This window comes from Varanus komodoensis, unplaced genomic scaffold (genome assembly GCF_004798865.1).
Source record: "Varanus komodoensis strain SLA01 unplaced genomic scaffold, ASM479886v1 scaffold8, whole genome shotgun sequence".
Classification (NCBI taxonomy): domain Eukaryota; kingdom Metazoa; phylum Chordata; class Lepidosauria; order Squamata; family Varanidae; genus Varanus; species Varanus komodoensis.
In genome coordinates this window covers 40449074-40476747 of record NW_025336481.1, presented here as the reverse complement: position 1 = coordinate 40476747, position 27674 = coordinate 40449074, and the positions used below count along the sequence as shown (strand labels likewise).

General features: G+C 46.2%; 1 protein-coding gene across 6 annotated transcripts in view; it reads left to right on the top strand.

Annotated features, from left to right (window-relative positions):
* The window catches only part of EPS8 (epidermal growth factor receptor pathway substrate 8), a 151570-nt gene that overhangs the window by 118864 nt on the left and 5032 nt on the right, over positions 1–27674 (top strand). For 5 of the 6 annotated variants that reach the window (XM_044454854.1, XM_044454856.1, XM_044454858.1 and 2 more), the window contains exons 12-19: positions 1434–1508; positions 2498–2646; positions 7215–7398; positions 11429–11562; positions 15568–15676; positions 16007–16144; positions 23896–24121; positions 25722–25902. In XM_044454854.1, coding sequence (XP_044310789.1) covers positions 1434–1508; positions 2498–2646; positions 7215–7398; positions 11429–11562; positions 15568–15676; positions 16007–16144; positions 23896–24121; positions 25722–25902 — 1196 coding nt within the window. The remainder of the gene's footprint in view (positions 1–1433; positions 1509–2497; positions 2647–7214; positions 7399–11428; positions 11563–15567; positions 15677–16006; positions 16145–23895; positions 24122–25721; positions 25903–27674) is intronic. The other variant, XM_044454859.1, reaches the window with a different exon arrangement.

The window sequence follows — 27674 nt, the reverse complement described above, 5'->3', positions numbered from 1 at the left end:
CCCCTTCCTCGCAACTTCATCTGCCTCCCTTTTTCATGCAGAGGGGAAACAGAGCATCCACTCCATCTTTCTCTCTGCACGAAGAAACTTCACATCCAGTGTTGTCCCTCCCTTGCCTTCCCCAGAGCGAAGTCAGCCAATGTATCAATAAGGCAGTTGTGTTTTGAATGGACTTGGTTCCCTTCTCTCTTTGCCCAAGCAGAGAAGGGGAGTGTGGAGCAAAGCTGCATCTCCTGAAGGCACCGGTTGAATCTGTGCTGATTTTGCTCCTCCCTCACCTTCCCCGATCCTTGAAGCCGCTTCATAGTTGTCCCTCCTTCTCCACTTCTCATAGGAGAAATTTCAGGAAGGGGGCAGCTCCTGACCTCCCAGTACACTTCTCCACAGTACAGATCAGGAAGTCTGGTAGGCTGGTTTTCCCCACAGAGTGGAGTTTTAATGATCCTGGTTCGGGGGAATTTCTGAGATCAAGACATTGCGCAGGTGTGGACAATATACAAAGCCATGGTGAAATCCCATGACTGAGGTATTGTTGTACCATCTGGACCCAGTTCCAGAGTTTCTGCAAGGTAGATTAGTTTTCTGAAACCATGGAGAGAATCAATGGTTTGTTCTAAGGGTTCTTTGCTTCATCATGGTTTCTCCAGTCCTCTAAACCCAGGATCACCATTGTTGATATGGAAGCACCATAGAGTCCCCTGACAAGAGTAGCCGCAGAAGTGACTGCTTCTAGCCTTCAGTCTCTACTGCCCTCAGCTCCCTAGCAACAGACACATCATTGGTCACGTTATTACATTGGCCAAATAATGTGTCCATTTCCCTGTCTACTTTTGGCAACGGGGAGGCAAGGCACAAATACACTGAAGGAGGAGAAGGGAAGTGTAGGAAACTGTTGATTTGCATTTGATGAAGATACCTCTGGGGGCTCTGGTGACTGTGCAACACTGCAACATGCAGGTGCACTCAGGATGGGAAGGTGGGAACCCCAGTCGGGAGGCGGTGAGGTCCATAAGCAAGAAAGGGTGGGGGATTTGCCTGGGGGAGCTGCAGGCGTGCTTGGTGAGGCCAGAAGGGCAGCGTGGGGAGTGAGGGGCCCATGCTGCCTGGGTGATCACCTGACCAGTAAATTCAGGCAAAAACCCCTGTGCTGTGCAAGCAGCACAAGGGGCTTTGCTGTGTTGTGTGAGCAATTGCGTGAGTCGTGCATACATAGTGCATGGCCTTTGTGTCTCACTGTGTATAAATAAGAAGCTTTCTGACTGCTGAGGTCTCAGCAGAGGCTTTCTTGTTACCTGAGAGTATTTTAACTAGTAATCAAGTCCTGAGTTTGAGTCCTTTTAAGCACAAGCTGCATATTTCGTTTCCTTATTTGGCCGCTCCCATTAACTGCTGTAAAGAGGATTATTTTTGCGCTCTTTTTCTCCTTCCTGCAGGCTAAATTAAGGTTGCATATCCAGAATCCCAGTGCACCTGAATTGATTCATTTTCTGTTTACTCCCTTAAATATGGTAAGACCATTCCTCCATTTAAAATGCAGCATAATTTGGAGTCGTTCCATTTATTCCTTTGAGCACTTCAGTTTCCAATCAAGTACACATAATCTATTCATATGTATAACATGTGACAGTGGTCAGAAGTAGAGGGGGCCTGCCATGAAAATGAGAAGCACTGCCTCCACTTGAACCTTCTGTGTTATGCAAACATCTTGCCCCTTCAGTTCCAAATGCTCAGTTTGGCTAAGGGAAGGTTAAAGGTTAAAGAACGAGAACTGGATTCTTGAACTTGAGCTCAGAATGCAAATGCTCACGTGAAGCTGTGGGGAATGCAAATCTGTCAAACTCAAATTTTTCCCTTTCAACGTACATGAAAGCAAAAAAAACCCCCAAAAACTGGGAAAGATGCAAGGCCCCATTTATATTTATTTTGAAAGAGAAAACAGTTATTCTACTGTGTGGCATGTGTGAAGGAGAGAGAAGCAATTGCAAGCTGCCAAGAATCCTCAGCCTTATGAAACCCAGGAAGCAGCCTTATCCCAAGGCAGACCTTGGGCGCACCTTAGCTGTGTGCTTCAACACGGCCGGCCGGTGGGGCCCCTGCTCGGAGCTGTTCCATGCATGCCCTCCAAGTCTGAGCTGCAGACCTTCCCCAGAGAAGCAGGCCCTTGATCTTCCTTGGCATTGCCTGTTCAACAACCGTTCCTTTACGTATAGCACCAGTTTTCTAGCATGTGCACAGCATATTTATAGAGCTATTGTCGTGTTGCAGAGTGGAACCTGGGAAATCTTAATGCTAGTTTCTGCTGCAGCATGGATCTCGCAGGGTAACTCTGGGCCAGTCACAGACTCTCAGTGCAGCCTCCCTCCCAGGGTGGTTGTTGTGTGGATAAAATGGAGGAGGAAGAGAAGCTTATAACCTACCTTGGGTTCCTTGCAAGAGGGAAAAAGGCAGGATATGAGTGCAATATTTTATTTATATTTTTGTATCTTTATATTCATAGGTGGTACAAGCAACAGGAGGGCCAGAGCTTGCTGGTACAGTCCTCAGCCCTCTCTTAACAAAAGATACAATAGAATTCTTGCGTTACACTGTCACAAGCGAAGAAGGACAGCTGTGGCTCTCTCTAGGTGACACATGGACCAAAGCCAGGTGAAAAATATATATTCTCACTTGCTTTTTGTACGTTTGCATTCTATCATTTTGAATTCTGTTAAGTTTCAAGGCCTGTTTTCCTGTGGTGGTTTTTCCCACTTCTCCGCCCATGCAGAGGTGAGCAAAAGGGTATTGTTTTGTTTTTTCTAGGTTTGAATTAACCCAGTATTGCCGTTTTCCTTGTTTGTTTGTATGGTCCCAGGATTAAGAATCTCCTTGATAATAAAGGACTCTTTCTACAGTCCCTCAGTGCAAAGAGGCCTCTCATTTTCCATTCCCGGTGAAGGGACCATATCACCATCCTAACTATTTTACAAAGTCTGGAAGAGGTTGGTAGATTTTAAAAATCAGTACAGGTCAGGATGGCCTATAAGTGACTCTGGAAGCATGGTTCTAAGAGGTTCTTCAAATGTAGGATAGCACTCATCAATACTTTTTAAAACGATTAAGGTATTCCAGAGAGTGCAGATAGGTCTCTTGGCATTGGTTGAGTAGGAAATATAGCTGGTGATGGTCTGTGTGAGATTTTGATTTAAGGCAGCCTTCTCCAACCTGGTATCTTCCAGTTGCTTGAATGTCAGCTCCCATCCACTGCAGCCAACATGGCAGGTTGCCAGGAATGCTGGGAGTTACACTTCAAAACATCTAGAGCAGCCTTCCCCGATCTAGTGGCTTCCAGACATGTTTGGGCTGCAGCACCCACAATTCCCAGTCAATGGCTCTGCTGGATGGGAATTCTGGGAACTGCCGTCCAGGTGCTTCTGCCGGCCACCAGGTAGGGGAAGGATAATCTAAGGGGTCTCTGGCTGGGGAAGACTGTTTGAAGGAATACAGGATGGAAGAAAGATGTTTGCTGAATGCCAACAGGATGCAAGACACTGTTCATAACACCCAGCATAGCCCCTGCCCAATCTGTATATACTTTCTGTAGAAAACATAGCAGGGAAGGTAAGAATGTGGTTGGGATATTTGTAGGGTCATAAAGCCAGCAAGGGCAAATAAAAAGTCTTTTGATATTAAGGGGTTCTTAGCTGAAGGGGCTTCTTAAACCTTGGATCATGCAAACAAAGAAAATGGCACAGGAATTGCTTAATTAAAAGGCTAGAGAAAAAAATTCCCTTTCATTCACCCGACCTTGGGGTGCATAAATAAGAGGTGGTGAAAAGAACAGTCCCCCAAAAAGATGGATAAATTGAGTCACTTCTTTTGGAAAAGGCAGCAATGCAAATCATGGGTTGATGTTTTTTATATCAATGACATGGGTGCTCAGATCATGGAAAGAAAATCCTGCTTTTGGTAAAGCAGCATCCAGTTGTGAGAACTGGTTGATCGTAATGAAATCTTTTCACGGATTCTATTGCAATTAGGAAGCAGTAGCAGGGAGTGTTAAGACATGTCTGTGTGTCACTCTGATCTGCCCTAGCAAGCTTCACCGGCATGGGGGTTCCCTTAACGCCACCAACCAATCAAGCCAAGGCTTCCCGTATTGCACGAAGGACACACTGCAGAGACAGCTCTGGCTGGCGAGGAAAAAATTGCTTGGTGGTGACAGGAGATCATCTTGCAGAAATGGCTTGCTGCAGAGCTGGCATCATGTGCAAATTTGCACTGAGGCGGTGGTGATGGTGGAGGCAGGTGGGATGCGAGAGGTGAAGTGTGCTTCAGACTCACTTGGGAATCAACGGAGATCTGCCTTGCAGTAAAAAGGAAGAGCTTTACTAATTTGGATGAGTCAGTCCAAGGCCGCACGAAGTCACCCTGCCTGTGTTTACCAGCGTCCTTTGTCTTGCAAGCTGACTTTCCTGAGTCAGGCCCAGCCTCTTCTAGAGATAGCAGGGGTGATGGCTGGAGAGGTCAGGAGAGGGAGGCATTTTCCTTCTGCGGGACATACATTTCTCCCAGGGACTGTCGCAGTTTTGACCTCAGCTGGAGAGGAAGCAGCAAAAACTTGCCAATGGGAAGCAGGCTTCCGTCCACCCTACAGTTCATTTCTGAGCCAGGCGTAGGAGGAGTTCCACTGCTGTCTCCACTGAAGACTGGATGCTTCAAGAGACTTTATAAGAGGCACAGCAATTGTGAGATATTGCAGGCTACAGAAAAGCTGGAGCGACCTGTGCCAACGGAAGCCTTGGCACAAAAAGGAACACGAGCACAACTTGAGAATGCATGCCTTTGTGAGGAGGAGCCTGAAGTTGGAAAGAAGGCTTTGTGAGAAGCAATTGCCTGTTCTTTTACAGGGCATCTTCCTGTGTTCTCGGGGTTGTTAAAAGGTGTCCATGAGCTGCTTGCCTGTTAGGAAAAATGATTTTTGCTTGGAAGACTGAGCTGTTCAATGACACAGACTAAGTATAAAGGGAGTTGCAAAGGTGATGGCAAGAATACCTTTGCCATTAGCAGGGGCCTCCTGCTATACGTTGGCATTGTGCTGGAGAGAATCCAGCTTCTAACACAGAGCAGGTATTTCTCCTATGAGATGTTAATGGTGGGGGGGCTCGCACAGGGTTAACCTGTTGCAATTCCTTGAAGATGGGTGGAAAGGACTGCGAATAAAGCCACAAAGCTGGCAGGCCACAGTACTCCTCCCTCGCACTCCATCCTCTGGAGTGGTTCAGAGGAACACTGTGCTTCTGCTACCAAATGAGACCATTATTTTTAAAATGCCAAATCACTTTCCCTCTGCTCATGCTTTTTTGTAAGCAAAGCCACTGCCCAATTAATTCTGCTGCCTCCTAGGACTGTTTGGATGGCATATCTGATTCATTTCTGACAATGCCCATAAATAAGAGATGGAAAAGGGAAAAAAAAAAACAACCCAGAAGAACCCATAAAGTGTCTCGTGGAGAGTCGTATACTTTGGAAGTGGCAGTAATTCAAATCATGGGGTGATGCTTTTTATGTGTGGTTCATTGCGCCTCAGATCATGGGAACAAAGTCCTACTTGTGATAAGCAGATTCAGGTACTGAGAACAAGTTGATCTCGGTAAAATACTTTCAGATTCCAGAAATATCCCTCTACTTAGACACTGTTGAAATCTCTATCTCAAGCGTTTCTTGCACGATCTCAAGTGCAAGAAATAGGACCGTGGTGGTATGACAGGATGGCCTGCCCTTTCGCTCACGATTCCAGCCAAGCAATGGCATGCATTCTCAAGTCGCGCTCGTGTTCCTTTTTGCGCCAAGGCTTCCGTTGGCACAGGTCGCCCCATCTTTTCTGTAGCCTGCAATAGCTCGGGGTTGCTGGACGCACCAGAGGAAGCAAAATGACCAAAGGAATAGCCCAGAGCTCTGTGGTTGAGAATGTGCACCAGTTCCCCCTCCTGTCATCCAGGGCTCCTTGCCAAGAGAGCGGGGAGATCCCCTGATGAGCACCGGCTCTCTCCCTGTCTGCTGTTGCTCCTTCTTGTCTGCTCACCTTTCCTCCCTTCCACTAGAAGGCAGCGTGGCCCCTTGTGAGTGAATTTGGGCTCCATGCTGCACACACTCTTCCACCTGGCAGCATGATAAGCCACAAGTTGACTCACATCTACTGGTTCTTCCCCCACTTCTGGCAGTACCTAGGGGACAGCTGTTGGTGTCCGCGTGTGCATGCACGTGCAAGAGTCTGGATTTGCCCTGGGGACCTCAGGTTGCCAAGCCCATTGCTCCATCATTAAGCTGTATGAAGGAGAAGGGCAGGGAGAAGGCATGTTAGTCGCTTGTGTTCGTCCAACGGGGGGGGGGGGGGCTTGTGTGATGGGTAAAGTAGGGCTGCCCCCTGGAGGTGTTGAGAGGAAGGGACCCACCTCTATATCTAGCCTGGGGCACATTGCTCTGAGTCCATTCATAGCACTGGCGATTGGGCTTCTTTTTGATAACTGGGAGGGTGCATAGCAAGAGTGGCTCCCCCCTCCCGGTGGTTTCTCCCTGGGCTGCTTTCCTGAAGAGCTCAGGCCATGTAACAGGATTGTAGCATGGCCTCCTCTCAGCAGAGGATGCAGAGTTTGGCTTTCCAGCCCAGACCTGCTTGTATCTCTACAATCATCTCCTTATGCTGGAGCTTTAAGGATTATTTCCTTAAATGATGCAACAACACCTGTTTCTGCAAGATCAGAAGTCTTCCATCACATCAGTGGCACCTTCACTGTGATTTTCTGCCTTGTCAGTGTTACTTTGGTTTCCAAGGGAATGGAAAGGAGGCTGGTGGAAGGTTGTTGTTTGAGTTATCTGAAAAAGACCAGTTATCTGGGGAACTTGTATGTGTTGGATCCAGTTTTGCCATTCTTGCTTCTCCATAGCAATTCAGGGCTAGGCACTGGCTGAAAGTCAATGCTTTCTACTCCTTCCCAAGAGTTCTTCAGTGTTTGAATTCCCTTCCTTCCTGGTTGGGGATCCCTGCCAGTATATAAGATGAGTGACAGAGTTGTTGCGCTGCATAATATGGTCAATTCCCCCACCTTCCATGCATTCACATGCCTTGTGTGCCATAAGGAGGAAAGTGCAGATAGGAATGCTCAATCTAGTTTCCTCCTGCACTGTAGTCAGTATAAAATGCTCAAAATCTGTCCCTGGCTTTCTCTTTAATGCAGAGCGGAGTGGCCGAAGGAGCAGTTCATCCCACCCTACGTGCCACGGTTCAGAAATGGCTGGGAGCCCCCGTTGCTGAACTTCATGGGAACCCCAAAGGAGCAAGAGCTCAACCAGTTAGCCGAGTCTGTGGCGAACGTGGCTGAGCAGCAGCGGAAGCAAGAGATGAAGCGGTTGTCCTCTGAGGTAGGGAAAGAGCCACCAGGTGTCACATCAAGGGGAAGGATCTGTGTTCGTTTGACTCAGGTGGCCTCAGAGCTTCATCCATAAATTGCTTGCGCAGTGGTTTAAGACTATATTCCAAAATATAAATGGTAATAATTATTGTCCTTCTCCACATCTTTATAAGGATCCTGGCATCCATAGGCCACCCCATTCCTTTCAAATGCACCAAACAGATCTGCATGTGTAAATGGAGGGGGAACTTGCTTGTGGAAATTGGTTTCCTCTTTCAAAGGAATGGAGAAGGAATTCTGGGCAGGATTGGAAGGGGAACTTATGTCCTGTTTGATAATGACTTGAGGCTAGTAGCGTCTGATGGTGACTGATCAAGCAGAAAAGTCCTGTCCAGTAAGAGAATTAAACTGTAATAGGCATGGTCATGTTAAACTGGTAGAGTCAAAGCAGATGGACCAGGAAATGTCAAAGGCAGAGAAAAATAGGACCTTGGATAGCTCCTGCTGGCTGGAACTCTCTCTCACGAGGACAATAGGGGGATGTTGTCCCAGCAGGAAGATGTTGTCACACCTGAAACAGCTGAAGCCTTATGGGAGCTGATAATAACTGCAGGATTATCTGCTCCATCCCTCCTGGAGTTGCTGACTGTGCTAACGGCAGCTGCCTGTTTTTGTGGCCTGAGATTTCTGCAATATCGAGGAGGTGAAGGTTTGGCTGGGATGGAGACAGGGCTGCCTGTTCTGGATGGGGGGACCCTAATTAAAGCTACCCCCATTAAAGCTACCCCTAATTAAAGCTACCCCTAATTAAAGCTGTGTGTACCTCATCCTCATCAGAATGTCCTGCTACATACTTGAAGCAGGATCTGGGAGCCAGGACACCCAGAACTCAGGAAGGAAAAGTCACATTCTCTCTCCTCTGTGGCCATCTCTTCATTTTCGGGGGCGGGGGGGAGGGGAACAGAAGTAGAAACACACAAAGCTTTTCCAGCACAAGCTTGGCACCTGCAGGTATCTCAAAGAACCCTTTTAGTAAGGGTGGGGCCAGGGCATGCATCATCTCAGCTATGAATTCTTCCTTTAAATACATCCGCACAAGACTGTTTTCTCTGTGATGGTTTTATTTAAAGAATGAGAGTTTATTAGGCAATGTATGTTTAAAAGAACTAGTTCCTCTCACACACCATGGATGGTACTGAGCTGTTCTCCCTCTCTCCAACTCACCTTGTTCAGCCCATCCACAATTCCTCCCAGGGGACTTTTCAAGTTCACTTATCCCCATTATACTCAAATGAACCTGCAAAGTTCCATCTTTGGCTCCAGTAGAAGTGAACATGGCAGGGTGCCTAAAGGTAACAGAGAAGTAATTTAAAGATACTATTTATTTAAGAAGGGTGATCTTTATAAGTAGATAAAAGCTTTTGAACTTAAAATAACTGTTCTCATTCATGGTACAGTTTCTGGTGCAAACAATTCACAGACAGTAAAAACAGACAGAGACATGTGAGTTTTGCGAGAGGATTCCAGACTTTCTGATGAAAAGCGATGCCTCTTGTTCCAGTCATTTGTGAGCAGCTCCAGGGGGCAAAGAAGTCTGACTACTCCCCCCCCCCCGCCGCCATTCATTCATCTTTAAGAGGGAGAAAACAGGCAGCCCCTTAATTTTGATCACAACATGGAGCAAACTCTTGTAAACCATGACATTGCTAGTGCAAAAGAGGAAGGTTGAAGAGGAACAGAGAAACTTAGAAACAGCGAGTCAGAAGGGGTCTCCCAGGCCATCTAGTCTGACCCCCGGCTCCAGCTGGCTCCGCTCACGACACACCCACCGTGTGCATGTCCAGCCTATCCCTGAACACCCTCACCGATGGGGCCTCAAAGTGGAGAGATGTTTTATGGCTAACCTGCTTGACATGCTGTTATCGGAGAATACAGTCACAGTGCAGGGATGGAAGAGGCTGGCCCTGGAGTTCAGGAGGGCTGCAGCAGGCTTTTTCTGGAGATGACACATCTTTCAGAAGTTTGCAAAGTTTCACAGCATCTGTTGAGAGAGAACTTGTGCGGGAACAGCATTGGCTCTTGGTGTGCCGACTAGATTGGGGTGGGCTCTCCACGTGTTTCGGCTGGCAGTGCCCATCAGCCCTAACTGGCATAGCCATGAGCCTCACTGGGTGACTTTGGGCCAGCCACCGACTGTCAGCCCCATCTTCCCCACAGGGTGGCTGTTGTGAGGACCAAGTGTGGCTATGTAGGTCATCTTGGGTTCCTCCCAAGAGGGGAAAAGGTGGGATGTGAGCACAAAGTGAAAACGGTAATGACAGATCAGAACATCTGACGTGGCAGAAGCAGCGTACCCATTTTAAATACAAATACAAATTCTGCCCTGATTCCTGATAGTAAGGCTGTGACCAGCTCCTTTTATCTGAAAGTGTGTGTAATTATCAACCCGAAAACGACTGCTCTTTTTTTCTTGTTCTTAAGCAGAGTTTTATGCACACAGTGATTCAGTGGCATGAAAATATCAGTGCACGGTACCTTGGCGCTCTCCCGCACAAAATCATTTCTTTCCAACAGGGCATCCTTTTTAATACAGAAAAATGCACCCTAGTGTGAGTTAACAGCATACTTGCTGCTGCCATGGTTACAGGGCCTAACCTGGAGTAGAAAGCTTTGATCTGACATCTAGGAAAGCGCATCAGAAGTTCTGATTCTGGAAAATTATTCCTAGCTTAAGCTACAGTGACATCCGCTGTGGTTTTTCCCCTGCCACTTCAATAGATTTCCTGCTTGGGCATCATTACTGTAATGAAAGACAAGCTGGAGTTGCTTGTTTCCACTGCAGCTGCTTAGGGCCATTTTATGCCTTCGCAGGCATGGGAGTCACACCCTGCCTGCATTCACCCACATCGCTGCACATGCCAGCTGCAAGTTTGCGTGTCGTGGATGCAGCAGCAGCCCCTGCGATCTCACGGGCATCTGTGGCCTCGAGACCAATGTGCTTGCTGATATTTGTGTCCCAGTGCAGTGCAGGGAAGCATGACTTGATGCTGGATCATGTCCTTTCCACACTTCTAGGCTTCAGCACTGGCTGGCATCTCCAGTCCAAAGCCATCACAGAATGGGTTGCCTGCGGCCCAAGATTGCTTTTTAGCCTGCGGAAGCAACACTGAGCTAAAATCACCCCTGGTCCAACTCAGCATAGGACAGCATCTTGCCTTTATCTAGCTGTTCTAAAACAGCCCTCCCCAATTGGGTGCCCTCCAGTTGGCCTGGCCTGAATTCCCATCAGCCCAGGCCAGCATGATCAGTGGTGAGATACCCTGGGAGATGTAGTCCAGAAGGATCTAGAAGGCAACTTTAGAACCCCCCACAAGGAATGTCCCCATGTATACAGCTGCATGGGAAGTGGAAATTATACCTGAACCAGCGCAAGCACACTGACAGGTAACCCTGGTCACAAAGGTATTCAGATGCAGTGAACTGTGGGCGTTTTTACCTGCAGAGCTTGCATGAGTCACCATCAGGGAAAGCTACCAGGTATCCTGGCCATGCTAGGTTAGGTGTCACTTCCTCTGTTCAGTAACTATGGGAACACTCTAGGAAATCTTTTAGTGCAACTGAATTAGCTCCTATAGGAGAATTTGCATGCCCGTGTCTGCAAAGTACAAAGCAGTCTCTCTTTTGTCTGTCTTCTGGGCAATGGGGATACATTTGCTTGCAAGTGGAGTAATATAAAGGAAGGGGAAAACTTGGGCTGACATGAATCTTGAAGAGATCATGCACAGCTTTCTATATGAGGAGGAACTTCCAGCTGGTTTTCCTCAAATGTCTTTATGCTCTCTGAAGTGGGAAGCAGGACAAACAGACTCCTTTCGTTCCGGTTAGAAGTAAGACATTGCAAAGTGTCCAGAAGTTGAAGGTTCTGATGTGGCACTGCAGACTTGTGAACATGGTGGCATGCATAGCAATCACAGCAGTGAAAGAGCCAGGAGAGACTTCATGTGAATTACAACAAATCTTTCTTGTTTTCTCTCTTTCAGCATCCCAGTATCTCAGATTATCCTCCGTCTGAAGGGTATGCATTCAGTAACACAGCTTACAAAAGAGGGCCTCTGCCGGACCAGGGGGCAGCGGTTGCTGCATTTAAGCAAACTGTTAGCCGACATGTAGATAGGTAACATTTTCGTGGATGTTGTGTGTTACTGCTATGGAGAACTGTCCCAACAGGTTGCTTTTTGGGTGGAGGTGCCTTTCTCTTGTGCTGGCCTGCTACTATTTAATAGATTCTGGAAGTAGACAATCCTCTCTGTTAGAGCTAAAATCTGAAACCTTAAAAAATGCTGCTTTCATAAGTGTCTCCAACAAGTCCCTTTCAGACTTGCTGCTATCAATGTGGGCTTTCCAAAAAGGGTGAAAAATTGAATTGTAATCTCTGCACTTTGTGCCCAAGCAGTTCCCTTGTTTAAGGCCAGCGCCAGCACTGGAATGTTCATTCGCTGGGTGGGCGTGTACCAAAAGAGATGCAGAAGAGAGATGCATCCCATGCCTCTCTGGGGTCTTGTTAGGAGGAGCAGCTTCCAGTGAGCTGACGCCAAGCACAGTGAGGATCTGGCTCTGGATTTTCCGGGTCTTCTTTATTAAATTATTACATTGCCCAAAGCCAAAGCTCTCTGAGTGATTCACAAGGGCAGAGAACCTGCTTGGGATGGGGTAGGGGGTGCATATTGTCTTTCCTGACCCCTTCTGTGGGCCAAATGATAAGTCGGGGACAGAGGCCTGTTTGTGATGTCAGAGTTGGGGTCCCATCTCTCAACATCTTCAGGTCTAAAGTTGGGGTCCCACCCCCTGGCTAAAGTGCTGTTGGGAGCTCCTTCAGCCGACCCCACCCACTTACCCTTCCTTCCCAGGGACAGAGATTGCGGGGAGGCGGGAGGTGTCAGCTTCTCTTGATACTTCTGGCTCCAGATGGGCAAAGGGTCTTCAACTCTGTGCTGGTCCTGTCAGTCATGCTGAAAGAAAGAAGCAGCGCTTTGTTTTCTTTCCGCTCCTCCTGAGTACCAAGTGTCCTATCAGTCCCTTAGCATCTTCCCCTGCCTGCTGTATGAGGATTTGTCTGCGTGGCTCTGGTGCACCCACTCATGGGTCCTAAGTTAAGCAAGGGTTCCATGTACTGGTCCAACAAACCTCCAGATTAGGCTTATAAGCCCCTTGCTTCTCCTCTTCATGGACCAACAACCTCCAGACAGCTACCTCTTCCACTTGGCATGTCCTTGGTGCCCAAGTGATCTCATAATTCCATGCTGCTTCCTCAGTATTCTTAGAATTCTTCAATTCACAAAGCAGCTGCGGGCATCTCTCCTCCGGAGAACCTGGAGAGTAGCTCCTCTGTTGTAGCTCTGTTTCCTGCAACCTGTAAACAGCCAAGGGCTGGTGCGTGGCACGCACATTATTGCATGTTCTGCATGGCGGTGCAGCTTGTTGTGAGCTGGCTGCAGGTGACATCAGAGCCATGAAACCAAAGGTGTCCTCCCCGCACTTTGCCTCCATTGCTGCCAGAGCTCTCTCTCTCTGTGCCTCTCAGGGCTAATCCTCCATCCTTTCCTCTCCCAGCATGCTAGACACATGTCACAACACCGAAGGAGAAAAGCCAGCTACTGGCCGCTAGAGACGAACAAGCACTTTCCTTTCTCTAGCACTCCCTGCCTGCTGAAATAGTTTCTGGAGGGGGAACTTCAGTTTCTCAAGCAGCAGAATGACCTGAAAGTTAACAAATTTGCTGCCTGGTGAACAGAAACGGGGCAAGGAATTGCAATCATTGAGCTGCCTCTAGTGAGAATGCCCCATTTCTGGTAGCTGTCCACCTCACCTTAGAAGGTTGAGCAGAGCTGGGCCTCTTGAAATCACAGTAACCAACCTGGCTGACATGAGAATAGCATTTCTACTCCAGACTCTTAATATTGTGGGAGGATACTCTCCTGGGTTGTTTCCAGTAGGTATTAATTTTTTATACAAATACTTACATGTGTACAATTATGTCCCACATTTCTTCCATGAGGGAGCTCCATGATGGAACAGGACAGCACATCCAAGGTTCCCAGGTAGTCTCCCATCCAGGCACTGACCAGACCCAGGCATCCTTAGCTACAACAGCCTTGGTGCACCAGGAGCCTGAGATCAACCTGAACTCCCAGGCTCACATGCTTCCTACTTAGCAATGCCAATCGATGCCTCTGAAAGCTGTGATTGATGCAGTGTTTTTGTTAGGTATGACATGATATGTTGCCACAGGACCCAGCCCAACAAGGACAATGGGTGATCCAATGGGAGCACAAAAGTGAAGTGGTCATTTTCCAGGACTGCTGATTTTTTAAGCTGTACTTCATCACACTTTGCATTCTTGCTGTCTTGTTAAAGTATGCTTTTTACTCTCAGCGTGCAAACTTTCAAGCACAACACTTCAAATCTCAACACTGGGAACCTCATTTATCCAAATGGATTGGGATCTAGAAGGGGGGAATACAGAGTGTATAAATTGCCCATAGTTTGGAAAAATGAAAAAGCTGCTTCTATCAGCTCATGTCCCCATGGGGTTATATTGGCCATTTAAAGGAGTCAGACTCTAATCTTTTTGGATAACTGAGAGCTAGCCAGTGGAAATTCTGTGGTGTCCTTCTCTTCCCTTCCTTCAAGGGCATTGTGACAGTTCTCCACAGCTAGCCAGAGACTACGTAGCTCCTGGAGCACCCAAAAGCGGGTTCAGGATCAGTAGTTCACACTGGATTGGCACCAAAAATCATCTTCCATTCCTGTCTATGTAATGTGATATGGTATTGATGTTTATAGTCTTACACAGTCATATATTCCATCTTCCATCATATTTTGACCTCTGAAGTTCTCCTTACATTTGTCTTCTGTCATATTTTAGATGTGTAATCCTCCCTGTTGCCATGGCTCAGGAAAGATGACTTTTAGAAACTATAAAATATTAATCAAAATGTAAATCACTAAACTTTAAGATAAAAGTATACTGGCTCCAATCTTTTAAAAACTTGCCACAGCAAGCCTGAGGAAACTGCAGCTTTCCAGATGTTCCCTCCAATCTTGGCTTAATTTGGTGAGCTGGCTTAGTCAACATAGCAAAAACAGGGGTGCCGTCCAACCTTTTAAGCGCAGCACTTGTGGCCACTGAATTTCTGATCATGGCGGCAGCAAAACGAGGAATGATTTGCTGCCAGATTTCTGTTTCAAGCCATGACAATAATGTGGAAAGCTCCAGTCTAGTTTTAAACCGAGGCTTCAAAGCTACATTCTGCCTTTTAGGCCACTTAGCCATTTGCCAGAGAAATTTGGCAGCAGACAGCCATTTTTTGATGCCTTTTCCATTGGTACACAATAGTAGAGATACAACCTTGAGGGAGGGGGTTGAAATTGTCCCCCACAACCCCCAACGTTGCCCACCCTTGAGCTCAGTGTATGAAGAGCCTGAGCACATTCTGTGTTACGTTCTAACCTGGTGAATTTTTGGCATCCATTTTGACTTCGTCTGATCTTTATATGGGTATTTCATGATGGCCTTTCACAATAATAATGCCTCTTCCCCCAGTTTTGTGTGTGTTTGTGCTGGGATTAGGATGATCAGGCTAAAAATAACAATAATACAAAATTAAACCAAACCTCTGGAAGGTGCAACTTCTGGCTTACAGAATCCTTTGGTAAATCACATTGCAAATTGTTGCACCTTTCTCATGGATGCTCGTTTATTTAGTAGCACAGGACTGCTAATGCAGTACAGTTTCCCACATGTACAGCGATATAAAACTCAAACAGCCATCTGCACAGGGTTTTTTCCACCGCCCCCACCTCCCCAGCCCATAGATTTCCTCATCTTGTAAATTCTTCCACTCTCCACTGCAGAGAAAGTGTGAACACATCTGTGTGTGCACATGAGAGCCCACGCTGGTGGAACATTCGCAGCCGCTTCAGAGGTTAATCATGCTGCTGCCTGTTGCCAGTGTTTTGCTGTTGTGATGGATGGCTGATAGCTTTCCACAGTAGTAAATTCTGGGCAAATCACTGCCCCTAATTGTATTTGCTGGCAGGCAGGACTCGCTGCTCCACTCTCCTCGGCAATGCTTTGCTGCAAGGGGAACGAAATAATGTTTGCTTGTTTGCTTTGTAGGAATTATGAAGCACATAAAACCCCATCCAAGAAATATGCCAAAACCAAGTATGACTTTGTGGGAAGAAACCAGAGTGAACTTTCTGTCATGAAAGATGACATTTTAGAGGTAACGCCATCCCTTTTTTTAACCTTTCCCCTGCCACCAGACCCAATTACTTTTCCAGTGTGCATGCCACATCGATTCCAATGGACTCACCTATCATTTTTCTGCATCGCTTGGGAAAGTTCTTGTTGGCTGTGGTTACTTTAGCTGTGAGCATTCACCTAGGAGAAGTGAATGAATGGGAATAGAGAGAGCTGGGTCACACCAGGCCAGCTCTTCCTGGGGTCTGCAGTGCGGGGCCTATGAACACCAGTAAGACACACTCTTGCCATTGCTAAGCTCTCTCCTGCTCCTGACATTTAAAAAGCTGTGAAACCCCATGCTTTCTTCCAGATTCTCGATGACAGGAAGCAGTGGTGGAAAGTCCAGAATGCAAGCGGAGTCACAGGATTTGTGCCAAACAACATCTTGGAGCCTCTCAGATCCCAGGAAGGTGGCTCCACCGAACCACCTTACACACACACCATCCAGGTAACCCCTGGTCCTCCAGAGGGCTTGTGCCGGGCCAGCTTAGCGCGATGCTGCCCCAGAACCCTGAACCAGAGAGTTCCTGGGGACAAGTCTTGCAGGACAGCAACCCTTGCAGGGCAATAACTCTCCAGGCAGACCATCCCGAGATGCTAGTAATTGGACGGTATATAAAATCTTTGAATAAGTGAGCAAAGATTGCCAATCAGCAATTGCTCGCCTAAAACATCCAGCCAAAGGATGCAATTTGATGGCTTCTCTAATCTCTCTATCAGATGCCATTTTGTATCTATGGTTCAGAGCACAGTAGATAGTCTTACCCATGCAAACCAGATTAATTTTATTGTGCTGAATAGATTTTTCTCTATAACATTGAACAGGTTCCTGTTTTGATTGTGTGTGTGTGTGTGTGTGTGTGTGTGTGTGTGTGTGTGTAGGGTCTGTTTCCTGCCATCCATTCAACCACTGCCTTTGCCATTTTTCAGACTGTATTTCTGCTTGTGCACTTACTTTATTTTCATGTTTATCCTGTGTTGATAGCTGTTGATGCCAAAGAGGGAATTTGAATTATTTAAGGTAGGGTGTTTCTCCTCTCCATAAGGACTCCATACTCTGCATGTGTGTGGATTGGTAATTTTCCAGTTGGCTTGGGGTTTAGATATGTAGGAACACCCTTCCCCAACCTGGTGCCCCTTGGATATTTTGACCATTGGCCGTGCTGGCTGGGGCTAAATCCAAAACATCAAGAAGGCACCAAGTTGGCAAAGGCTGGTATAGAATATTTCTCTTGCCAATGTGTGCTTACCTTGAGTGGTATCAAATAACTTTGATGTTTTAAGATTTTGCCATTGATTGGTGTGTTGAAGTACGATGAAGTACAAGCAGTCCCCAGGTTATGAACATTCGAGTTATGAACAAACTGCCATAAAGTCTATTAATTTTTCAAAATTATTGTGGAAAATTGTAATGGCCATGGAGAGAGAGGAAGCAAGAGGGGAGAGAGGGAAGCCTCCAAAGCAAGCCTTCCTGCCCCATCCATCCAGAGAAGAAAACCTCTCCAGCATCTCCTTGCTGCAAAAAGGGGGCAGTGGTGAGTTGGGGGCAGGGGGAAGCCTAGAGATAGCCAATGTTTTTCCCCCGTCCTGCGCTCCTAACCCTCACAAATGTGGAGGGCCGACTATATGTGGTCTGTACAAATTCAACTGAAAGACAAATTTCCATTTTCTCAGGAATGGAACTCGTTTGTAACCCGGGACTGCCTGGATTAGTGGGAAGCATGCAAGTTTGTAAATAAATAAATAAATAAATAAATAAATAAATAAATAAATAAAGAGTGTGCAAAGTTTCAGCAGTGCTTTGCATCAGCATGGTTCCTTTGTCCAAACTGCTCTGGTTAAAAAAGACAAAACATGAACATTAAAAAAATGAATGAAGGAATGTCTGGTTTGGGCTCTAGGTACCCTGGTCCCCGAGTGTTCTGAGATTTAAAGGATAATACTTGCTCTTCAAATGGCATCTGAGGAGATATTTTTTATTTTTATTTTGGCTTGAATGGTATGGTGCAGAGGTAATTGCAGACTCACGGGCAGAAAGTTAGATAAAAGGGGTTATGGAGGTCCACAGATACCTAACCGATGTGTGTGTGTGTGTGTGTGTGTGTGTGTGTGAGAGAGAGAGAGAGAGAGAGAGAGAGAGAGAGAGAGAGAGAGAGCAAGCAAGCAAGCAAGCAAGCAACTAACTCACTTTTGTGATCCTATACAACCATGGTAGTCTGGAGGGAAAGTTGGTGGGATTGGGATACAAATTCTGTTCCGAGCCCACGAAATCCTCTTAGCTTCCCTGAATAATGGACCATCTCCAGCAAGAAAACATGTTTTTTAGAGAGAGCAGAGAAGCTACACCTAGGAGATGCATGATTGAAAACGGAGCCAAAGACCTTTACGTTTCAATCTATAAGCCAGCGGGAATTGCCAAGTCGTAACTGGCAAGAAACAGCAGGCCCGGGTGTTCCTTTTTCCATTTGCACTGTTTGCACTGTGTGAAGTGTGGCACGCCTTTGGAGTGTTCTTCGAGGTATTGATCTGCTTATGGCCGCTGCTTGCCTCTTTCCTGGGGTGAGTCACACTTTGGCCATCTCTTCACAGTCTTGTCACAACTACAGTTATGAACTGTACTTTGGGTTTATGTCAGCCTTTCACACCAGGTAAGACTCCCAGGTGGCGTCCCACAGAAGTCGTGGCGGACGCTCTGTACCTCGGCATATTGACTTGTCAGGCAACCTGCTCCAAGTTTTCCTGCCAGTTATATTTTTGGCTCTGCTCATTGGTGCTCCAAGCCAGAACAGCTCCAGATTACCTGTTCCTAATTTTCACAGCCTGTTCTGAAGCAGCAAAGGATGGTTAAAATCTGCTAATCTGAAAGCGTTTCATGGAGACATTTAAAAATATATTTTAACGAACTAGGTTGCACAAGTTCAGCCCCTTCCTCCAAACGAGCATTTGAGTAAGAATTGCTGAAAGAACTCCACCCCTGATGCACTAAGCAGATCTGGGTCTGGCTAGGGGGGCACCCATGCATGCCTCCCCATCCCCACCCCAATCTGTCTTCCCCTTAGTGAGGGATGCGAGCTGGAGCGGAGGAAGCGCCATCCTGCCAGCGATCCAGCAGGACGTATGCTCAGTCCTTCCTCCTCTCTCCACGAATCCAAGATGCGCAGAAGGAAATGAGTGCCAGGATCACAATCTAATCTTGTGCTCATGCTCTTCCTGGACAGGAGATGATGCAAGGTCGCGGGGAAGGCAAACACAGAAGCTGTGCCATGCTTGTCTTCAGAATGCCATGCAGCTCCAAAAGCTCCCATTCTGCTTTTGGGGGGGGGGGGGGAAGCAAGATGCGGGACTGGCATTCCAGGCTACATTTTTGGAGCCCTGGGAAGCCCCACAACGAATATAAGAAAAGTGCTTGCTACATCACTGCAGGTGGTAAATGCAAGGGAGGTCGGTCACTTCCTTGACAGTCTGGCTTCCTATCCACTGCAGCTTTTATTCTGAGCCTTACAGGAGCTATCCATGGGACCAAACCCCATCCTCAAAAGGCTCACTGCCCTGGAGCAGCATGGATACCAAAAGTGACATAGAGTAGGAAACAGAATTCTAGTTAGGTCTTCGTTTGGCCCTTTGCCCCATTTCCATTTAATACTGGCACGGATTAAATTAGCTATTTTTTAAATTAAACTGTTTCTTCCTCGTTTTCCATTATTGTTCTTGTTTTCCAAAAGGCTTTTGCTATTAGTGCTCACACAGAGAGTCAATTCCAAGTTTGGCTTCTAAGCTCTGGCGCACCAAACGCTCTTTGCATCCTCCGGAATCCGCCACAAAGCCTTCCCCAAGTCCGTGGCAAATGTCGCTCTGTGGGGGTGCAGCTTCTCTTTCACACGCATTTCTCATGCCCAGACCCCCTGCCAGCAAGCTTAGATCTATCCCAGCTCTGTCCTTCCAGCCCCTTTCTTTCCCTCACCCTGCACCTTTCCCGCTTTCTTCTCAGCTGCCTGGGAAATCTGCTCCAAGGAAGGGGTGCGCGCGGCAGGTGCTCATTCTCCCGTGCCAGAATTGCCACCACTTCTCTGCCAGTTATCCATGCAATGCCACTGCATGTGCGGAGAAAAGCTAATCACTGTTTTATTGATTGGATTATTGGCAGCCCCGCAGCTTGGAGCTTTATGTGCTAGTGAGAGGCGCCCTTTGTCCCTTCGCTGCCTATCAAACTTTACAGAGCTATATTTAATTTATTTAACTTGGTTCATTATTTATCCCCCATTCTTCTCTTAAAAGAACTACCAAAATGGCGTATCATACAGAAATCCAATATTATAATAAAAATTGCATTATTAACCAGGAACAATATCAGAAACCTTTGGTAATATAAGGGTGCAGCAGTGTCCATTGACAGTGTCGGAAAAAGAGCAGGTTAGTCACCAACCCAAATCATCCATTTCTTAATTTCACAGTTCCTTTGTTTTTAATATGTTTCTAGCTCTCATGAGTACATTTTAATGAGGCTAAGGGTGCCGTCAGGATGCATGCATTTTAATGAGGCTAAGGATACATGCACTTTATTACTCCAGAAGTTTGCAGTTGGATTATAATAAGCCATTGTGTAATCTTTTGCTACAGGATTTTGTTACGCAATGGGCAGGATCTATCAGGAGAGCTTCTGTCCCTGCTGATTCTTTTCCTGCCTGCCAATTCTGTTCTGCTGGGGGAGCTCCCCACTTATGCAAGGGAAATTTTGTACTTCCTACAGGAAGCTCTAAAATGCATGGAAACGTTTGTTTCTGGAAGGAGGCAAGTCAGTGTAAGCTCCCTTTATGTCAGCTCCACTGACCTGCCTCCTTGATGCAAACTCCTTCATGTGTATTTTATCATGTTGTAAGCCGCCCCGAGGTTTCGGCAAGGGGCGGCATAGAAATGTTAATAATAATAATAATAATAATAATAATAATAATAATAATAATAATAATGTGAGCTCTGCTTGCAGAAATGCCTCCTTCCAGAAATGAACATGTTTGCTCGTTTGAGGCTTTCCCTAGAAAGCATTGAATCTCCCCTGCATAAGCGGTGGGCCTGCTTACACAGTGGAATTGGCAAGACCCATTGCTTGCAGAAGAGAAGCAAGTGCCTTCTTGATTCCGCCCCACATATTGCATTGCCTAATTGCACCCTGAGTTAATATAGTATATGCCATGTTTTTTTGTTTTGGCTCACGTCTGCACGACAGGGTCACCAGCAATTGTAAGAATGCCAGTATATAAAAATTGGCGAGTAATTGCCATTATCAAGAGCAAATGAATGTCATTAAATGCTGGAAGGCTGTTGATTTATGGCTGATGTTCCAGAGTTGTTTTAACAGTCTAATTTGCTTTGATTTACTTTGTTTTTCTCATAGCAATTACTGGGAGAACTCTCAGAGGTAACTCAGATTGCTTTTGTGCAAAATGTTGTGTGGAAAATATTTGAGGAAGTGATCCATAAAATGCATTGTGCTCCTAAAAACCATTCCCCACCTCCAGTTGTATAACAAACTCATGCTTACAACCTCGGAGAGCCTCAGCTGAGATGAACCTATGAACTTGCTTCATATCCAAACAATGCTGTCTTCTTCAGGGACGAGACGAAGGTTGTTCTCCTGGTGTTTAGGCTCCAACTCTCAGCAACCCTGACTGTTGGTCATTGCTGCAGGAGACCCTGGTAGTTGAAGCCCAAAACATCTGGAGCTCTACCTTCTGCCCATGAATATTCAGGCTCCTGAAGGTATTGAGCAGAGAATCATCTTCCTTAACACCAATCATTTATTTTAATTGGTGGGACCGATTCAGGATTACCTGCATGGCATAGCGGTGGTCATGCCATGCAGCCAGGAGATCTTTAAGTTGCTGATCTCACAGCATCTTCTGGTCAGATGTGTAGACTCAGAGGCTTCCTTTCACCCTCTGCCCATTCTCTGGACCCTTTGGAGAAGCTTTCTGTGAAGCATGAACAATGTCATCAGAGAGAGAAATCTGGAGAACCATGATCTGTTTCACTACAGATGGGCCACCAGAAGATTAAGGCAAAATCTCGGCCCAGGACCTTCCTGCTGGTTAGAGTCTTGAGCTAGAATCTGGAAGATACAGGTTGTCATTCCTGCTCAGCTGTGAAGCTTGTGGGGTGTTCATGGGCACATGACTGTCCCTCACCTAACCATCTTCCCTGAGTTGTCATAATGAATCGGTTTGGGAGTGAGCTGGTTGCACACATGATATCTTGAGTCCCTTTGGAGTAGAGTTACCTTTAAAAAATGTCCTGTTGGAGAGTGGATTCTTAAGAGTATCTTCCTTCATATTGTTGGTTCTTAATGTTGTTATGATTAATACCACTATTATAGTTGTGGGAGTGGTGAGGATGTTAAGGAGATGCAGCCTAAGAAAAACTAATGTTAGAAAGTTTACTGGAGAAATGTTTTCTATCCTGTCCTTCTCATGTTGGATTTGTCCAAAAGCTTTGCAAGAAGGTCAGGGGCCGTCCTGAGCAATGTGTGATAAGACAGAGGATATAGGAGCAATAGCCCAGAATTGTCCATTCAATTTTGGGTTAACTCGCCCTTCTTCCAGCAATCTGCCCATGTCCAGGAGAATCTGCTGACCCACCAGAAAAGATTTGAATGTGCAGATGGCTCTGTGGGGAGGAAAGGACAGGAGAAACCCTAATCCTAAGCCTTATATGACCTTTCTTAAGCAGACCAATAGTGCCACTACCATCGCTGCAGGATCAAGCCATAGCAGCAGCCTGAATTGCATTGCTGGTGCAGCTTTCTGTCTGTATATCCCGAGCAGTGGGGCCAGCCCTGGCCCGTGGCCCACAAGAACCTCCAGCCTTGTGTGTGTGTGAAGTACAAAACTCACCCTGCCACTCATCCCCCTGAAATTTGGCAGCAAGATGATGGCAAAAAGAGCCATGTTTTAATGAAGCTCAACTGGGGTACACACCTTGTTTTCAAGGAAAATCGCACTGGGACCAAGGCAGCACCACTGAATGTGGGGGGCAAATTCAGCAATGGGAGGCACTGCAGACCCCCGACCCATGGATGTTCCCTGTCCCTTCTCTAAAGAGTGCGCGTGTTCAGATTTTCCCATTGATTAAAAGCATATGCTCAAAACTTGGGATAGATGAGGAGGAATTGGAAGATGAAAAAGGCAAGAGGTGTCTTTTCTGATGCACAAAGACACAAAGGCGTTTTCCCTGTAGCAAATTTTGTATAGCCCTGATGAGTTCACCTAAAATGCCATGAGACACAGATTACTAAACTTTGATGAAATAGATGTTGAACTGAAGATGAGACAGAGAAAGGTGATGGTGGGGAAAAGCTGTCAGCTTAATGAAAGAAGCCGTTTACAAACCTTTGTCAGTGAGCCAATCCTTTGGGGAGGGTTAGATGAATTCCGTACATCTTCTAGCCTTTTGCCAAATAGGGGTTCAGCCAGATGTGGCCCATGCTTAACCAGGGGACTCATGCTTGGACACTTTCATGATTTGAAACATATTCATTCTACAGTTGCCGTTGAAGGAGGGCAAATGGATTGAGGATATGCTGTTGGTGGCAGGGGGAGGAATTGAACTGTTTGCACTGCATTGTTCTTCCAAATCAAATTATCTTTTCTCTCCTGCCCGAGATACCCAGTGAGATACTATTTGCCCAGTGGGGGAAAACTTGGTCACCCCTCCTATCCAACTTAGCCCACAGTCTGGCCACAGCTTGTGTGGGTCCATCAGGGATGCTGGAGAAACCCACAAGGAATTAAACGATTTCTATGATTTTAACCTCTGGATTCCACAGTAGACTGGCTTTTTTTTAAGTTGTGCGTTCTGGGTTTTGTTACTTTTGGGGAAGCTTGCAGAAATGCACATCTGTGCTAATACATGCCTATTTCTGCATTTGCTTCTAAGTAAGCACTGAAATATATTACTTTTCCTCCTCTTCAACAGGGAAAGAGGCCAAGAAACAGTAATCATGTAACAGTTTGGGTTTCACGCTTTCTTTTTTTCATCTCACCTGCAGTGTGTGGAAGTGTACGTGTTAGCCTGTTGTGCCTCCCTGGAGTTACACAGGTTTGATGTGTGGGGGGAAAAACCAAAACAAGTACTTTCTTGCAGAGAACTTGTCTTTTTTTCCAAAACCCTTGAAAGGAAAATGAAAGCTCCTTCTTTTCATACCGACAGAAGCAAAGGACAGACTTTGTTCTGAAGCAGCCTGACCCCGCACCTGCTGCTCCGTCTCCACCCCAGACGCCACTTCCCGTCCCAGTTCCAGTGCCGCTCCCTCCAAGTATTCCTGCACCTGTCCCAGTTCCTGTGCCAAAGGTACCCGGAGCCATCAGCCGCCAAAGCAGCACATCAAGTGACAGCGGGCGAGACAGTCAGAGGCAGAAGCCTCCCCCTGTAGATCGTGAGTTTTTATTTGGCATCTGTTTTTCCAAGCAGGGAAACGGTGTGCATTCAAAAGGATGCTGTCTCTACAAAACGGGTGAAAAGTGTTATGTACACACAACTGGAAGACTTGACGTTAAAAAGGGCTTGAGATAAGGCAATTTTTTGGGTTTCTATCATGTCAGACTCTTTGCTACACAACTCAAAAACATCAAAAAAGCCCTGCTGGAACACACCAAGAATCTGGTGAGTCACAGCCAGCTGCCCCCATGATCCCTCAAAGCAGGATGTGGGTAGAACAGCTTCCTCCTGCCCAAGTTCCCCAGCAGGTGGTGTACACAGGCCTCCTGCCCTTGATGTGAGAGGGACAAGTCTAGTAGCAACTGATGGGCTTCTCCTTCACGAATTGGTCCCATCTCCTGCCCAAATTGGTAGCCATCTCTACATCTTCTGAACTGAATCCCACAGCTTAACTATGCATGGTGTGATAGAGGACTTTCAGGACAGATCAAGGAACCTCCCACCGGTCAGCTTCATGAGATATGACCCCTTTTGGGTTCTAGTATGATGGAAGAACGAGAACAGTATCTCCCTCTCCACTTTCCCCATATCATGTCTCATTCTGAACATCTCTGTCTTGGCTCTCCTTACTTGCTTTTCCCCCCAGCGCTCAACAGTTCCAGCTTTCATAGCCATACTGAGTTCAGCAGAGCTCGCTCCCAAGGAAATGTGTGCAGGATTGCACATTTACCATTTGCACAGCTTTTCCTTTCTGCAAGTCCACGGAAGGTGGCTGAGGCCCCCTCGGTGAGGGTGTTCAAGGATAGGCTAGACACGCACATGGTAGGCGTGTCATGAGCAGAGCTGGCTGGAGCCGGGGGTCAGACTAGATGGCCCGGGAGGCCCCTTCTGACTCACTCTGTTTTTATGTTTATATGTTTCTAAATCACACTTGCTTAGTGACCAAGACTAGGCCAAGTCAGACGTGTGTGTTTTTTTCTGACCACATCACAGTGCTTGCTTGCACTGAAACATTTTGCCCTGATAAGGTAAGAAGGATGGATGAATTCGTGTGGGAGAAGCATAGCTTTGGCAGTTAGCCAGATTAGATCTTGCCTGCTCCTGAACCAGGAAGAATTCAGGTGAGAATGAATTTGAAACAATGGCTTCCTCTTGCTTGCACTGTGGCCAGTGTCGGAGACTACTTGGAGTAACCAAACCCTGATGAGGAAGTGATTGTTGGTTGTTACCGAATTGCCTTGTTAATTTATTAAGCTCAGTGTTGGCTTTCAGACTCTGCCTAGGACACAAACATTTTGAGTTTATTATGCTTTGTCAGTCTTCCTCTCACCTAAAATTTTGGATGAAATGGAAACCAAAGAATTATATTGTTTTGGAAGAGTTTTAGAACCGGTGCTGAGAAACCAAGGATAAAACTGTGGCTGCATTCTTGTGCACATTTCTTTGGAAGTCATCCCCAGTGAACTTAGTCCATCTTTCTTCTAGCACACATAGGACTGAAATCTGGATGAAGCAAATAAAGAAGCAGGAAAATCAGTGTTTGCTTTTATGAATCACTTCTTCAAGCATGTTTTAAAAGCAGTCTTTTTTTCATTCAGGAAGAAAATCTCAGATGGAGGAAGTCCAGGATGAACTCATCCACCGGCTCACGATCGGCCGGAGTGCTGCCCAAAAGAAGTTCCATGTGCCACGCCCTAATGTCCCAGTAGTCAACATCAACTATGACTCCTCACCGGAAGATGTGAAAAATTGGCTGCAAGCAAAAGGATTCAACCCAGTGTAAGTCTGGGGTGCAGTATATACTGTGGTTAAGCGGATTCTGAGTGGAACAGCACCCTCTTGCCCATGTTCCCCAGCAGCTGATCTATACAGACGTACTGTTTCTAATGCTGGAGGCAGCGTAGAGCCATCTGGCCTAAAGGCCATGGATAGCCTTCCCGGATAGCCAGCTTCAGTCCCCATTTCAAACTTGCCCAAACTGGTCGCCATCATTAGGTCTTCTCGAAGAGAACTTCACAGTTTTAACTCTGTGCCATTTAAATAAGTCTTTCCTTTTATCTGTCATGGATCTCTCATCATTCAGCTTCGCTCAACATAGCAGTTCAACAGGCAACATTTAAAACCATTTAAATGGTTGTTGTTGTTGTTGTTTTCATTTCTGTACTACCTCAAAGCCAAAGCCCTCTGGGTGGTTTGCAGCAATGTATAGAACAAAATAATAAAATGCAATGCAGTACCATTAAAAGAAAGCATCATTAACATTAATTTTAAATGATTTAAGGCCTTGGCAGTTACAGGTGGTCTGTAAATATGTGTAAATAAATTTTGAAAATAGCTAAAAACATACAGTGAAAAAGACCTGCAAAGGAAAAGAATCACCTGAGAATCAATTAAAGCAATATGGATGTGAGCCGCCCCAAGGCTTCGGTGAATGGGGCGGCATAGACGTCTCCTAAATAAATAAATAAAATAAATAAATATCAATAAAAACTAGGCCTGTTGAAGATAGCTGGCATCCATGACCCAGAAGATGCATGAAAGGTCTGGGATTATGGAGCAATTTTAACCAGGTGCCAAAAAGATGACAGCATTGCTCCAGGCCAGCCTCGGTGGAATAGCTTTCTATATTTTTTATTTGGGGGGGGGGGGGAATCAGTGAGAAAGCCCACCATTAAGAAGGGCCACCACTAAGAAGTCTTGCTCTCTGGTTGCTCCCTCCTGAGCTTCCTTTGCAGGAAGTCCTGTGATTCTGCCCAGGGTTCTGTACGTTTCATAAATGAGCCAGATAGTTCAACCAAATCAGGAAGGAACAGTGTGGTGCCTCCCAGATGCTTTGGCTTACCTTAAGCCCAAGCAACATGACCAAAAGTAAGGCATTATGGGAATTGTAGTCCAAGATAGCTGAAGACTGCCATGCCACCTATCTCTGTCTTAAGTTACGGATCATAGCTTTAAGTGGCTACAGGTATTTAAGTGGGTATTAATAGAAGATATGTCAACTGCCACGTTGCAGCTAATGAGAGTACTATAGGTCTGAGTTAAACTCTCTCGAGTTAGGATGCCTAATTATTTTTTTTCCAATAGGGTTAAAGCACAGGGAATTATTTGGCTAGATTGTGCTGTATATTTTGCCATGCTTGTCTTAAGTTGCCTGTTAAAATATGCAACATGATCATGTTCAGTTCCCCGTTCCCTTTCGAATAACTTAAAACCCCACATTGCAAAAACAGGAGCAAATTAAAAGACTACATTTTACTCTTTCCCCTGTTTAAGTTCAGCTCAGAATGAGACAAATGCATCTGGATTTTTGAGTTTCAAGAGTCTAATAATACGATCTAATATATATACGTAGTGATCATATAGATACCTACTTAGAACCAAGTGCTGTTAAGATCCAGTGATGTGAATTAGGCAGGCAACTGGTTTCCTCTACCAGAGGACTGGGAAACCTTTAGCCATCCAGTTGCTGGACTCTACTTCCCCTTAGCTCCAGTTAGGTAAGTGTGATGATAGGAAATGCATTTCACTTGAGCTCAACTGACTTCCAGTGT